Raw genomic sequence first — 12,763 nt, 5'->3', positions numbered from 1 at the left:
GTGTGCAAAATGTAAACGAATTGCCTCGTGTTCTGTGCCCTTAGTGTAAGTTTTCGGTTACAAATTACGTCTCGATCGCGTTCGCGTTAAAATCTCAATTTGTATGCAAACACGAACAGCGCCTCTAGCGGAACGTTTGCAATGTTCGTGTTTCCATACAAATTGAGATTTTAACGCGAACGCGATCGAGACGTATTTTGTGACCGAAAACTTACACTAAGGGCACTGGTATGAATAACGACCAGTGTGAAAAAGGCTTTTTAAACCCCCGGCGCAAAAAGAGGTGTGTTATAAGTTTGACCGCTGTGTCTGTCTGTCTGTCTGTCTGTGGCATCGTAGCTCTTAAGCGGGTAGACCGATTTGAATGCGTTTTTTTTTTATTTGAAATAAAGTTTTCTAGCGATGGTTTTTAGACATGTTTCATCAAAATCGATTTAGCCGTTTTTGAGATAGTGAACTTTGAAGTGACAAAGTCGGGGGTTTTCCAACTTTTGCTGATTAGGTTATGTACCTAATATGCTGATGATACATTGGTTTGGTCTCTCAAGTAGATTTGTTGGTTCGCGGTCAATCTCCTACTTTTGAATTGGGAATATTCTTTTTAAAGATTCTCCATTGTTTACCCGAATTTTATTTGTCATAATGTATCGTTTTCTATAATTTCCATTTGTCATAAAGTAATTTATATCTGAAACTATATTAATTTCATCATTTGATTTTAGTTCTAACCATAATAGACGAGACCAATGAGATAGATGGACGACCTGGTTAAACCTTCCTGATCCGCGCTAGGACCGTGTGGGAACTACAAACTACAGCCTATTTGGAGAGGTCTATGCCCAGCAGTAAAATGTACAATTGTTGAATCTGTATGGGCACCCGGCAGAAAAATGGTTTAAACAAAGTAAACTCTGATTCAATTAATAGCTTCCACATTTTTTGCAACAAAATAAGACTTCGCAATCTCTCCTTTAAACTTTGCAAATAGAAAGAATTCAAATCAAATAACCGGCTGCAGCGGGTTTAAGCCGATTTAAACCGGTTCGCGCCGGTTTACGGGGAGTAGGTTGTCAAGGGCAGACCTCTTGAGGGAGGTTTGACCTTAAAGGAGGCCTAGTAAGTTATTCTTTGAGTAAAACAATAAGACTTTTTAATAATTATTTAATTAAAAATTGAAGACAAAAAATAACAGGCCTAGTTTGACAAAATTAAAAGTAAAAGTATTACGAGAATCTCAGGTAGTAAGTTCAAGCGATTTTATTGAGAGGTGGTTCTGATTATTCGGTCTCACTGGCCTACACTTCCCTGGAGTCGGAGAGAAGAACCCGGAGCGAAGAGGCTGGCCACAGCAGGGGGCCTGGTCCAGCTGAGTGGTCGTCGGTGCCGAGGTCAAAAGGGGCCTTAGGGCGGCAGGACGAGCAGCCTGGACAAGTGTTCCACGCCGGAACGATCAGGGTCTTGGACGAGCCAGGAAGGATGTGCAGTACTCCGGAAGTTAAGGCCGTCAGGGCTTAGTGTCAGGTTAGGGCGTAAAGGAGCCGCCTGAGCCGTGAGAGCTGTAGCCGAACGGAGCTTTGAAAGTTGTAGCCGTGCAGAGCGGAGAAAGCTGTAGTCGTACGGAGCTTGTAAGCCGTACGAAGGTTTGGAAGTTTAAGCCGTACGGAGGTGTGGAAGTTGAAGCCGTACGGAGGTGCCCAAGTCTGGGCGTATGGAGCTTTCGAGAGAGCTGTTTAGTGTAGTGTGAGCTGTTGAATGTCTGTTTTACAGCTGTGCTTCAGCTTTTAAGGGCGAGAATATTACAGTTAGAATTCCCCCGGTCACAGCTGATCGACAGCACCCCCCTTGGCCGACAAAAACGGTCAAGGGTGAGTTGGTTATAGATATATTTAGTCGTACAAACTCGTGTAGTAAATGAGTGTAATAAAATGCCTACTTTTATAAATAAATAAGTAGATAATAAATAAATATTAAATACATATTATTACGTAAATAAATAAGTCAAGAGAAAACTACGGTGGCGACCTCTAGAGTTCGTCCGCCAATCTGCTCAGAGATTCCTTATAGAGGAAAGCGCCATCTAGCTTGAGCTGAGCTAACTAAGATGTCAGCGATCGCCTATGTGCATCGTGACAAGGTACATAAGCGGCGTTGTCTACAATCTAAAGCAGCATTTACATTAATCTGTCGTGTTGTGCTGGGTCGTGCTGAGTCACCGACTTCGAGCTAGTAGGTACCTAGAAAAATATTTTCAAGGGTTTTGTGGTCTGTTCCATTTTTTGTTAAGTACTTTTTTATTTTTTTTGCGTTTCGGTTTTACTTTTTTCTTTAAAGTAAATGATTTCAATAATCTCATTTACTTTGGGAGCAATTGCAGTTCAGTTTGTGTAAATTGTCCCGTATTTATTTAAGTCAATCCGATCACGACAAGTGACTGAAATTGGACTTGTTATGAAAACAATGTTCTCAGCCCCATTACAAATTATACCTACTATTCTACTGTTGGTTCAGCTGTCTCATTTTTTTTAACTCAATAAACACCTTGTTATCATTAATAAACTTTTTTAGGGTTCCGTGCCCGAAATCTGACAAATGGAAAGTATTCATTCTATTCTAATTGTTCATTATAAGTCACTACACATCTTTACACTTCTCATAAATATTATTAATAATGTCAAAAGAGGTACAATTATAATTTACAAAATCTTTGGACTACCAGAAAATACAATAATGTACGTACGCAATCAAAAATTAAATTAAATACAATAAAGTACGGATGAAATAAGTATAGGTAGATGAGTTACATATAGACAAAGCAAGCATTTACCACGAATCAGTGCAAATATTTTAGCAAAATATTCGTTAAGGGCATAAAATGGTCTTAACTTTAAATAAGATTTCAACTTATTAGAGAATTAATATTACGTGCAATTAAATAAATAAAACAAGTAATCATTACTCCTCCGCATCGTACCTACTTGGCCCAAACGTCCGTAAAATATTAAGTTATTCGAGAAACTCAACGAAATATTTACTATTCTGCCCAGTGCCCGGATTTTTTTAACGCATTCACTGCCATCTGACTTCCACAAGTGCCACCGACGCACATGTGCGTTCAAATGTATGAATAATTATGACAGCGGCACTGGGCGGAGTTCCTAAAACGCATATGTGCGTCGGTGGCAGTGAATGCGTTAACCTGATACTTACTCGCGCTTATCAGTAATTCCACCGTTTTATAAAAAAAATATATATATAATTTTAAAATATACAACAGATCCACCCATGTTTATTGTATGGCACCACCTCAACGTGAATTAGTTGCGGTTGCGCGTATATCGTATGTTTTTTTATATGATACACTGACAACATTAATCTTGCACCTGAACAAATGTTTTAACAGACTTATATATAAAAGGCAAAAAGTATTTTTTTTACAGACATTCGCAGAATTAAACCCAGGCCATTCTTTTTTTTGAACTGCTTATAAAATATAAAATCAACATGAGATTTTTATTTGGTAAGTGTTTTTGTTAAGATTTTTTTTTTATATCTCTAATTTATTAAGGTGACTAATTAATTAAAATGAAGAATTAGTAACTTATTGTACTGATTTGTAATGTTTAGTAAATAATTCGGTTATCGCGCGCTGTTCTGTAAGTAGCCTATGTCACTCTCTGACCTATAAACTATCTCTATGCCGAAAATCACGTCGATTCGTGGCTTCGTTTCGACGTGAAAGACGGACAAACATACAAACACACACACTTTCGCATTTAAAATATTAGTATGCATGATGGAGATTTCTTGATAACTTATCTGACGGAATATATAGAATTAGTAGCCTATTATTATAATTTATAAATAAACGTGTAATTTAAACGCGTCTATTTCTAGGTTTTTTGGTAATATTTTTTGTTGGAGCTGCGGCGATGGTTGCAGGGCGCCGTTGTTTGTGCACTGAGGAGTACAGCCCTGTGTGTTCCGTCAGAAATGTGACATACAGCAATAACTGCACGTAAGTCCACTGCTTTAGCGTGAACATACACTTCAACCCACCCTATACAAGTCCCACTGTTGGGCACAGGTCTCCTCTCAGATTAAGAAGGCTCGGGCCCCTTCGGCCATTGGAAACCAAAGGGTCGCAACCAGTTTAGAAAACAGTTTTTTTTCTTTTTCGGAAACCTAGTTTCGAAAGAAAACTATTTTTTTCTTATACGATACCAGAAAGTTACGAACGAACATTTTTTGTTCTTGCATGAAACTATGATCAGGGATCGACTTCTGTTTTTTTACTGAAGCTTATTTTCACAGTAGTGTTTTTTTTTTCAATCAGAATCGACACAGATTGACGGAGCTCCGCGTGAGCGTGGCCGATGTAAACTTAACATAACCTAAACCTACCTATGTTTCTGTGTCGTTTAAAATTGGGAAATTTAAATTTGTGATTGAGTTTCAAAAGAAGATTCTATGTTCTGTATGGGTAACCGAAAACAGAATTATTTTTCTTCATTCGAAACCAGGTTTCCGAAAAAGAAAAATAATTCTGTTTTCTAAACTGGTGTCGAACCTTTGGTTTCCAAAGTGGCCGAAGGGCTCGGGCCACAATTTTCAGTACGGATTGGAAGCGCACACATCATCAACATCATGTCGGCTGAAAGACGTCCACTGCTGGACATAGCCTCCCCCAAGGCTCTCCTCTCAGACCGGTCTTGTGCTTTCCGCACACATACAAGGTGTTAATTCTGTGGTGTTAATTAAATAACTTACAACTTCGGACACCCTAACAGCCTTTTAAGGGTTCCATGGTCAACTAGGAACCCTTATAGTTTCGCCATGTCTGTCCGTCCGTCTGTCTGTCTGTCTGTCCGCGGGTAAGCTCAGAGACCGTTAGTACAAGAAAACTAATTTTGCATGAATATACAATTCAATCACGCCGACTGCTAAGGCTCATTGTCATATTGAATTGTGAATGAAAATAGGCTTTGACGTTTTAAGCGCTACAAATGACATTGAACCTTAGTGTGGTAAATTTTTTGGTCGAATATCCATTTTTTATCCATTTATCATTCCAATATTTCCAGGAGAGCTTGCGCTGGCGCCTCGTATGCACATGACGGCTCTTGCGACGGCTCCGGCTCGATTTGATGACGAAAACTTCCGTCGATTTTTATTACTCAATAAAATTTACGTAATGAGATTGTAATGCCACTTTTTTATTTAGATCCTTATCATACTGGCGATATTGACCTAAAAGCAAGGCGATTTTGCCGCGAATTCGTAATTATTTCAAAATAGAAATAAAATCATTTTATCACTATTCGTAAAAAGTTATAGAACACTCGCATTACAAATTAGACAATAGTAGTATTTTGAACATGAAACTACCGTGAGACTCACTCATATTAAATTATATTATAACTCTGTGTCTTATACCGAGTTTAGCTCGACATGTTTCGGGCTATTTCGTAGCCCTTCCTCTCAGGAGCATCATAATAACGCTCTCATTTAATAATAGTAGTATTGTTTCTAGTTTAAGTTACTTGACGAAACTTGTTGTGGATTGGTAGTACCTTTTTTGTAATTTGTTTATTCCTTTATTTTTTGATTATTGTATAAAATTGCAAAATGCAAAATTTTTGTTCAATAAATAATTTTTCGATTAGATAATAACACTCAATTAGACAATTTAAAAAAAAGCATGTCTGCGTTATCACTGTTCTACTTATGTAAAGTACAAATTCAATTTATTATTTATTCAATAAAGGAAGAACTATCAATATGATGAAATAATCAAAATTACAAAACTTGTGACTTATGAGAACTTCTAGATTAGACAGAAACAAAAATTTGACTTTGAGTAGCGTGTGACGTCACATGCAAGTAGCGCCATACCTACCGCACAGGGAAAAAAGGGTTTTAGAAAGAGACAGATAAAAAAAAATACGAGTAGGTATGTTCACATATTTTGTTAACATTGATTGTTCATATGTTTTTTAGGGTTCTGTACCCAAAGGGTGTCAACGGAACCCTATTACTGAGACTCTGCCGTCTGTCTGTCTGTTTGTCTGTTTGTCCGTCCGTCTGTCAAGTGCCAGTAATTTCACCGGCTGTCTTACTCTCAACGCCAAAACACAACAGTGCTAGCACTGCTGCTTCACGGCATTTACTTATTTGTCAACAAAAAATAATAGGTACACAAAAAGACGCATACAAAATACACAAAAATTACATACAAAATAACCTAACAATATTCTTTTATTTTTAATACAAGCTTTTTGCTGACTCTTCTTTTTGTCGACTGTACTTGCATTGTAACCCAAACTACATTTGCATACCAAATTTCAAGTCAATGCTATTAACCGTTGAAATGTTCCGTCCTGCGGAGACAATCCTGGCTGGACTACCAGGATGTCACTACTAGATTATTGTAATGTCACGCGATTTACATAAGTATTCCAAATTTCAAGTCAATCTGACTACTAGAAGTTGGTCAAATTTAACTTGCAAGATTTAATTACAGACAGGCAGACAGACAGACAGATAGACAGACAGACAACGGGACAGGTGAAACTAAATAAAATCTTGTAATAAACTAATTAGGGATTTTTGAAAGTTGTCTTCCTCGCTACCCTAAAACGACGGGACACCACAGCCTCCGGCCAGAAGTCGGAGCTCAAGAACATCTGCATGATACTTACGTCATGCTTGGAGTCCTTTTTCATGGAGCCTCCATGCCCTCCAGTACTTTGCACTGTATTCATGGTGGCACTTCACACACACAAACAAAAATCACTTGAAAAGCTGTCACTATTTTTAAACCGTTGAAACTGTCACTTAAATTGAAATGGAGTCACTAAGTTTTGCGACCACAGTAGCTTAAATTGGCACAGTTACAAATTGTTTTCTCTAGCTATGTTTTTATTATCTATCTACTTAATGAATGATAAGTTCAACTAGTTTTAAAATGGACATTTTCCTACGTCTAGGCACTGTATTAAGGTCTGAGTCACAGCACTTAAGTATTTTTACGATGAATTTCAATTCTGAAATCACAATTTGTTTCTGCGTTGTTATCTGATGTTATAAATCAAATAAATAACAAAATGCTTCTATTAGATTAACTGTAGGATTCAATATTGCTGTCAAGCACGGAAATGTCAAGTGCGAGTCGTGTATTTTTTTTTGTAACCGATAATGCATGCTGTATGTTTTATTCGTTCGGTTGACATTTTTCACAGTTTTGTGAACTAATTTTTAATTTTATGTTTAATTTTATTGCATTGACATTTTCATTATTTTATTGTTTGTTTAATTGATAACCGTATTTCATAAATTTGACATAGATTTATGTAATTTATTGAATCAGGCGTTACTGTGCGGAGGTCCATATCAATGAACTAAAATAATTTCCTTGCTCACCCGCGACCTTAGGATAGCTAAGCTTATGCAAAATATGCGTACCAGAACTCATCTTCAGAGTGAGAGTTGAGTTCGAATCGAAACGCGTCAGTGTAGTGTGGTGGTGGTGATAGATGGGTTTGTGTGATTTGTGAGTGTTCTTACAGTGTGGAGGTGGAGGAACTGCATGAACACGCATATTTTGCATAAGCTTAGCTATCGTAAGGTCGCGGGTGAGCAAGGAAATTATTTTAGTTCATAGATTTATGTTCTTGTTTTTACCTTAATTTATTATCATCATTATTTAACATTGTAAATTCTATTTATATTTTTTGTATACATTGGACGATCCTTTTGTGAATTTCTTATACCTGACATGTGTTTATAATATATATTTTTTCAAAAGGTAATAAATAAATACATCTATCTATTTCTGTGATACACGGTTTAGCAGCATTGTGATCCAGAGTTGACATTTCATATTTCTAAGGCACAGAGTACATATATAACAGAGACACCACCTAGTACAAGCAAATGGTATCACCCTAATACTGGCTATTCAACTGGCTATTTTTCTTTCCTTCGATTTTCCAATAGATGGCACCAGTGTTTGCAGGTGGTGGGACCTTGTGCAAGGTCCGCCCGGATTGCTACCACCATCTTGCTCGCTAATCCTGCCGTGAAGCAGCAGTGCTTGCACTGTTGTGTTTCGGCGTGGAGAGTAAGACAGCCGGTGAAATTACTGGCACGTGAGGTATCCCATCTTAGGCCTCTAGGTTGGCAACGCGTCTGCAATACCCCTGGTGTTGCAGATGTTTATGGGCGGTGGTGATCTCTTACCATCAGGAGACCCATTTGCTCGTTTGCCATCCAGTCAAATAAATAAAAATAAAAAAAGTGAGAACACAAATAACACGATACGTATTGCCATCTAGTGAGACACTAAGGATATTTCTACTTAATTCGACTTATTCACATTTTATAATTTACAAATGTTAATAGTAGTGCCATCTATTATTGCTGTTTTTTTTGTATTAAATATAGCTTGTAGGGATTGGTAGGCCATGTTCTAAGGTTATAACTTTACATTTGTTCCCTCCCTGTTCAGCTACTTATGTACTTACATTAACACCTATTAAGCGCCATATTTACAGCGAACAAATTAATGATTATTATTGTGTACTTTGTCTCCTCCTTTTTTGCACTCGGTTAAAAAGAATACGTTTGTAGGTAACTATTTCGACAATTATTTTCACTAACGTCTGTATTAAATTAAAATTAATTTAATGTAGGTACTTATTCATTTTAAAATGGCGTTATTCCAGTTATATATACGAGTACGCAGAATGGGTCCATTATTTTGTATTATTTTGTCTTATCTTAAATAAATAAATACAATAAATTATTCCGATCGACGAAAGTGATGACTTGATTTGAAAGTTGTGTACTTGTACAGTCATCGTCATATAGTACGTAGCAGTCAAGATCACCAAATACTTGGAAACATACAAAATGATCATTACCAGTGAATCAGTCAAAGCGGTCAAATTGTTCGAGACATCCATCGTGTACAAATATAGTGGAGCACGCACGTCGCCAAATACTTTATAACATTCAAGCCGACATTATACCGTAGCAGCCAAAGTATCCAAAAGTATGGGACACCGCAGGAAACTTGACTTTATTACATACCGTGTAAGGTCCAATGATCCAGTTAGCTAGTCCTCTTTAATATAATGTGAACGGTGTTCCATTTTCAGTCTCTTGGTGCAAAATGCACATGTCATTACCTTTTTCATTAAATAAAAACTCTTTTATAATGTAATTATACTGGCCAATTCAAGCCATATTAAAAGGAAATCCGTTAATCCGGAATTCTGACAATGTAAATAAAAATGTGAAAAAAGCCGTCAGGCTCCAAATGAAAGAGACGGAACGATCACTGACAAGTTGGTACTCTTTTCGGTGATTGTCAAAAACAAAAAGTAGAATCTGACGTGTTAATTCGCACTCAACACGAGATTAAACTTAAACCTTTTATATAAAGCTCAGTTTTCTAGTGTGTCCCATACTTTTGGATATTATGGCTGCTACGCTACTAGTGGTGATGTGCGTGCTCCGATTTATTTAAACGCGATGGATGTCCTGAGCAATTTGATCGCCTTGATTGGGTCAATGTTAACGACTATTTGGATGTTTCCAAGTATTTGGTGATCTTGACTGCTACGTAGTATATGACGCTGACTGTACGTATACATTATGTATTGACAATGTCAAATACCAAGAAGCCGTGGTGGCTTACTGGTTTGACCTTTCGACTTTCAAGCAAAGGTTCGTTGGTTCAATTCCCGGCTCGCACCTCTGAGTTTTTCTATGTTCACGTGCGAAATTACATATATCTGAAATTTACCACGAGCTTTACGGTGAAGGAAAACATCGTGAGGAAACCTGCACAGCCCTGCGAAGCAATTCAATGGTGTGTGTGAAGTTCCCAATCCGTACTGGGCCCGCGTGGGAACTCCGACCCAAGCCCTCTCATTCTGAGAGGAGGCCTGTGCTCAGCATTGGGACGTTATAGGATGGAATGATGATGTTGATTAATGTCAAATAAAAAGTTATGACAACATATTCTTTCTCCTGAAAATACAACATTTTTTATATTCTTTCCTATTTTTTTTAATCAATTGTTTGCGTGCGCATGTGTATTTTCTGTTACTTGTTCACGTTAAAACAGCTGCAACAATGTGGATGAAATTATGTAGAGTAGATAGTTGGATCTCTGGACAAAAGCTAATTTTTCCTGATATTTCCACTGGATCTTAACAATTAAGTGTAAAGTACTTCAATAGTACTGCCAGACTTAATAGCACTCGCGAGCGAAGCCGCGGGTAAAAGCTACTCATACGAGTTTCCGATTTTCCCGACAACACAAACTTATCTTTTTTTGTAAAATATTACAGCCCAGCGGAACTCCAATATTCACAACTTACGTTCCGATTCACGTAGATTTATATTCAAATTTACATAAAGCAATTTGTGGCTGGTCACGCTACAAGTAGCAGTACTGTATATAATAAAAGTATATAGTACGAACTACATAGTGTTTTTAGAGATTTCTCTGACAAATGGCTCAGTTCATTGATAGAAACAACCTGGTAATTAACTTTTCGACCAAATCGAAAAAAAAATCTACTTAATATAAGTTTACAGACATTGAAAAAAATTAAAAGTCATATTGTATAATCCACACACTTGACGAGTGATATTGACGTTATACATCAGAAATACGTCAAAAAATTCAGCCAGGGATATTTTATATTGGTTATAATTGGCAACCAATATATTTTGCAGGTGGTAGGACCTTGTGCAAGGTCCGCCCGGATTGCTACCACCATCTTGCTCGCTAATCCTGCCGTGAACCAGCAGTGCTTGCACTGTTGTGTTTCGGCGTGGAGAGTAAGACAGCCAGTGAAATTACTGGCACGTGAGGTATCCCATCTTAGGCCTCTAGGTTGGTAACGCGTCTGCTATACCCCTGGTGTTGCAGAGGTTAATGGGCGGTGGTGAGAGGACCATCAGGAGACCCACTTGCTCGTTTGCCATCCAGTCGAATAAGTTAGTAGGCAGCACTATCGCGCGTTTGCGTACCGAGCCGGCGTATGTTTTTATATCAAGGACGCTGCCGAGACGGTATACTGCTCCTTTTTAGGGTTCCGGAGCCAAAATGGCAAAAACGGAACACTTAGGATTGAGTCTCACGCACAGTACTTTCATGTTCAAAATATGAAAGTTAACAATTATCCCATTCAAACGTGGCAAATCGCATCGAAAACGACCTATTCGTTTGAGAGCTACTGTGCTAACAGACAGATATACATTGGCGTTAAAATGATTGGGTTTGGAGTATTTTTGTATTTTTTATTTCAACCCAAATTTGTTACTTTTGACATAATTTGATTGCTTAGCAGCGACATCTCTTGTCTGGGTGAGCGGTTAGTTCCGAAAGAATCTCACGTCTCTCGACGAAACATTGGTGTTGCAGATGTTTATGGGCGGTAGTGATCTTTTACCATCAGGAGACCCACTTGCTCGTTTGCCATCCAGTCGAAAAAGTTAGTAGGCAGCACTATCGCGCGTTTGCGTACCAAGCCGGCGTATGTTTTTTATATCAAGGACGCTGCCGAGACGATATAGTGCTCCTTTTTAGGGTTCCGGAGCCAAAATGGCAAAAACGGAACCCTTATAGTTTCGCCATGTCTGTCTGTCTGTCTGTCTGTCCGTCCGCGGCTTTGCTCAGGGACTATCAATGCTAGAAAGCTGTAATTTTGCACGGATAAACTATGCCGACAAAATGGTACAACAAAAAATTTTAAAAAAATATCATTTTTTAGGTTACCTCCCATAGACGTAAAGTGCGTTTTTTTTTTTTCTCATTGAACCCTATAGTGTGGGGATCGTTGGATAGGTCTTTTAAAACCAATAGTGGTTTGCTACGACGATTTTTCGATTCAGTGATTTTTTTGCGAAATATTAAACTTTAAAGTGCAAATTTTCATTAAAATCGAGCGCCCCCCCCCCTCTAAAATCTAAACCGGTGGGTGGAAAAATTTGAAAAAAATCAGGATGGTAGTAAGTATATCAAACTTTCAAGGAAACTATAACGGCTAAGTTTGCTTGAGAATTATTAGTAGTTAATGAGTAAATAGCAGCCTAAGGTATAAAATATACCTAAACTTGGAAGAGTCCGTATAAAATACGAAATATTCAGAAAAATATTACCAAATTTTTTCGTAATGGCTACGGAACCCTATTTTGGGCATGTCCGATGCTCTTGGCCGGTTTTTTATACTGTGGCAAAACCCTCCGGGAGCTTTCAAAACATCCGTCAAGCGGCCAACGCAGCCAAAGCTGCCTATTTACTACGAAGTGCAAAATTCGGACTTTGTGTCTTACCGTTCCGCTGGAACTTATATTATTTAAAACGGGAGTGAGAGGGACGGTACGATACGAACTTGGATTTTCGAATTTCGTAGCCCGTAGCCCCTCTGTTGCCGGCTTAGAAATGCGAATGATCTTCAAAAGAGCGCTTTCTGTTATGCTAAGTAATTAATATCATGTCTCACAAATGTGTCTTTACTTTTGTCATTCATTCAACGGCTATATATCTATAAAAAGACCAGTCAAGTGTGAATCGGAGTCACGCACCGTTTCCGTACAAATTTGTTACTTATTTAGACTTTTTGGTTAGAAATGTTCATTTAAAGGTTTTTTTCAATTCCTAACAATTTCAACGGCTTTATTTGATTACAATACGTGGCCACAATACAAAGGGGCCAGTCTGAAAATCAGCGCTGGGTATATACCA

General features: G+C 37.9%; 1 protein-coding gene across 6 annotated transcripts in view; it reads right to left on the bottom strand.

The window, feature by feature from the left end:
* Positions 1–12,763, bottom strand: part of LOC141441617 (inactive dipeptidyl peptidase 10) — a 734,138-nt gene that overhangs the window by 357,915 nt on the left and 363,460 nt on the right. The window contains exon 2 of one of the 6 annotated variants that reach the window (XM_074106410.1): positions 6,699–7,074. The exons of 3 other annotated variants lie outside the window; for them this stretch is intronic. In XM_074106410.1, coding sequence (XP_073962511.1) covers positions 6,699–6,761 — 63 coding nt within the window. In that variant the 5' untranslated portion in view covers positions 6,762–7,074. Of the gene's footprint in view, positions 1–6,698; positions 7,149–12,763 lie in introns of those variants that run through there. 2 more of the 6 variants (XM_074106411.1, XM_074106409.1) reach the window with 2 other exon arrangements.

This window comes from Choristoneura fumiferana, chromosome 24, assembly GCF_025370935.1.
Source record: "Choristoneura fumiferana chromosome 24, NRCan_CFum_1, whole genome shotgun sequence".
Taxonomy (NCBI): Eukaryota; Metazoa; Arthropoda; class Insecta; order Lepidoptera; family Tortricidae; genus Choristoneura; species Choristoneura fumiferana.
This window is presented reverse-complemented; position numbering and strand designations above follow the sequence as displayed.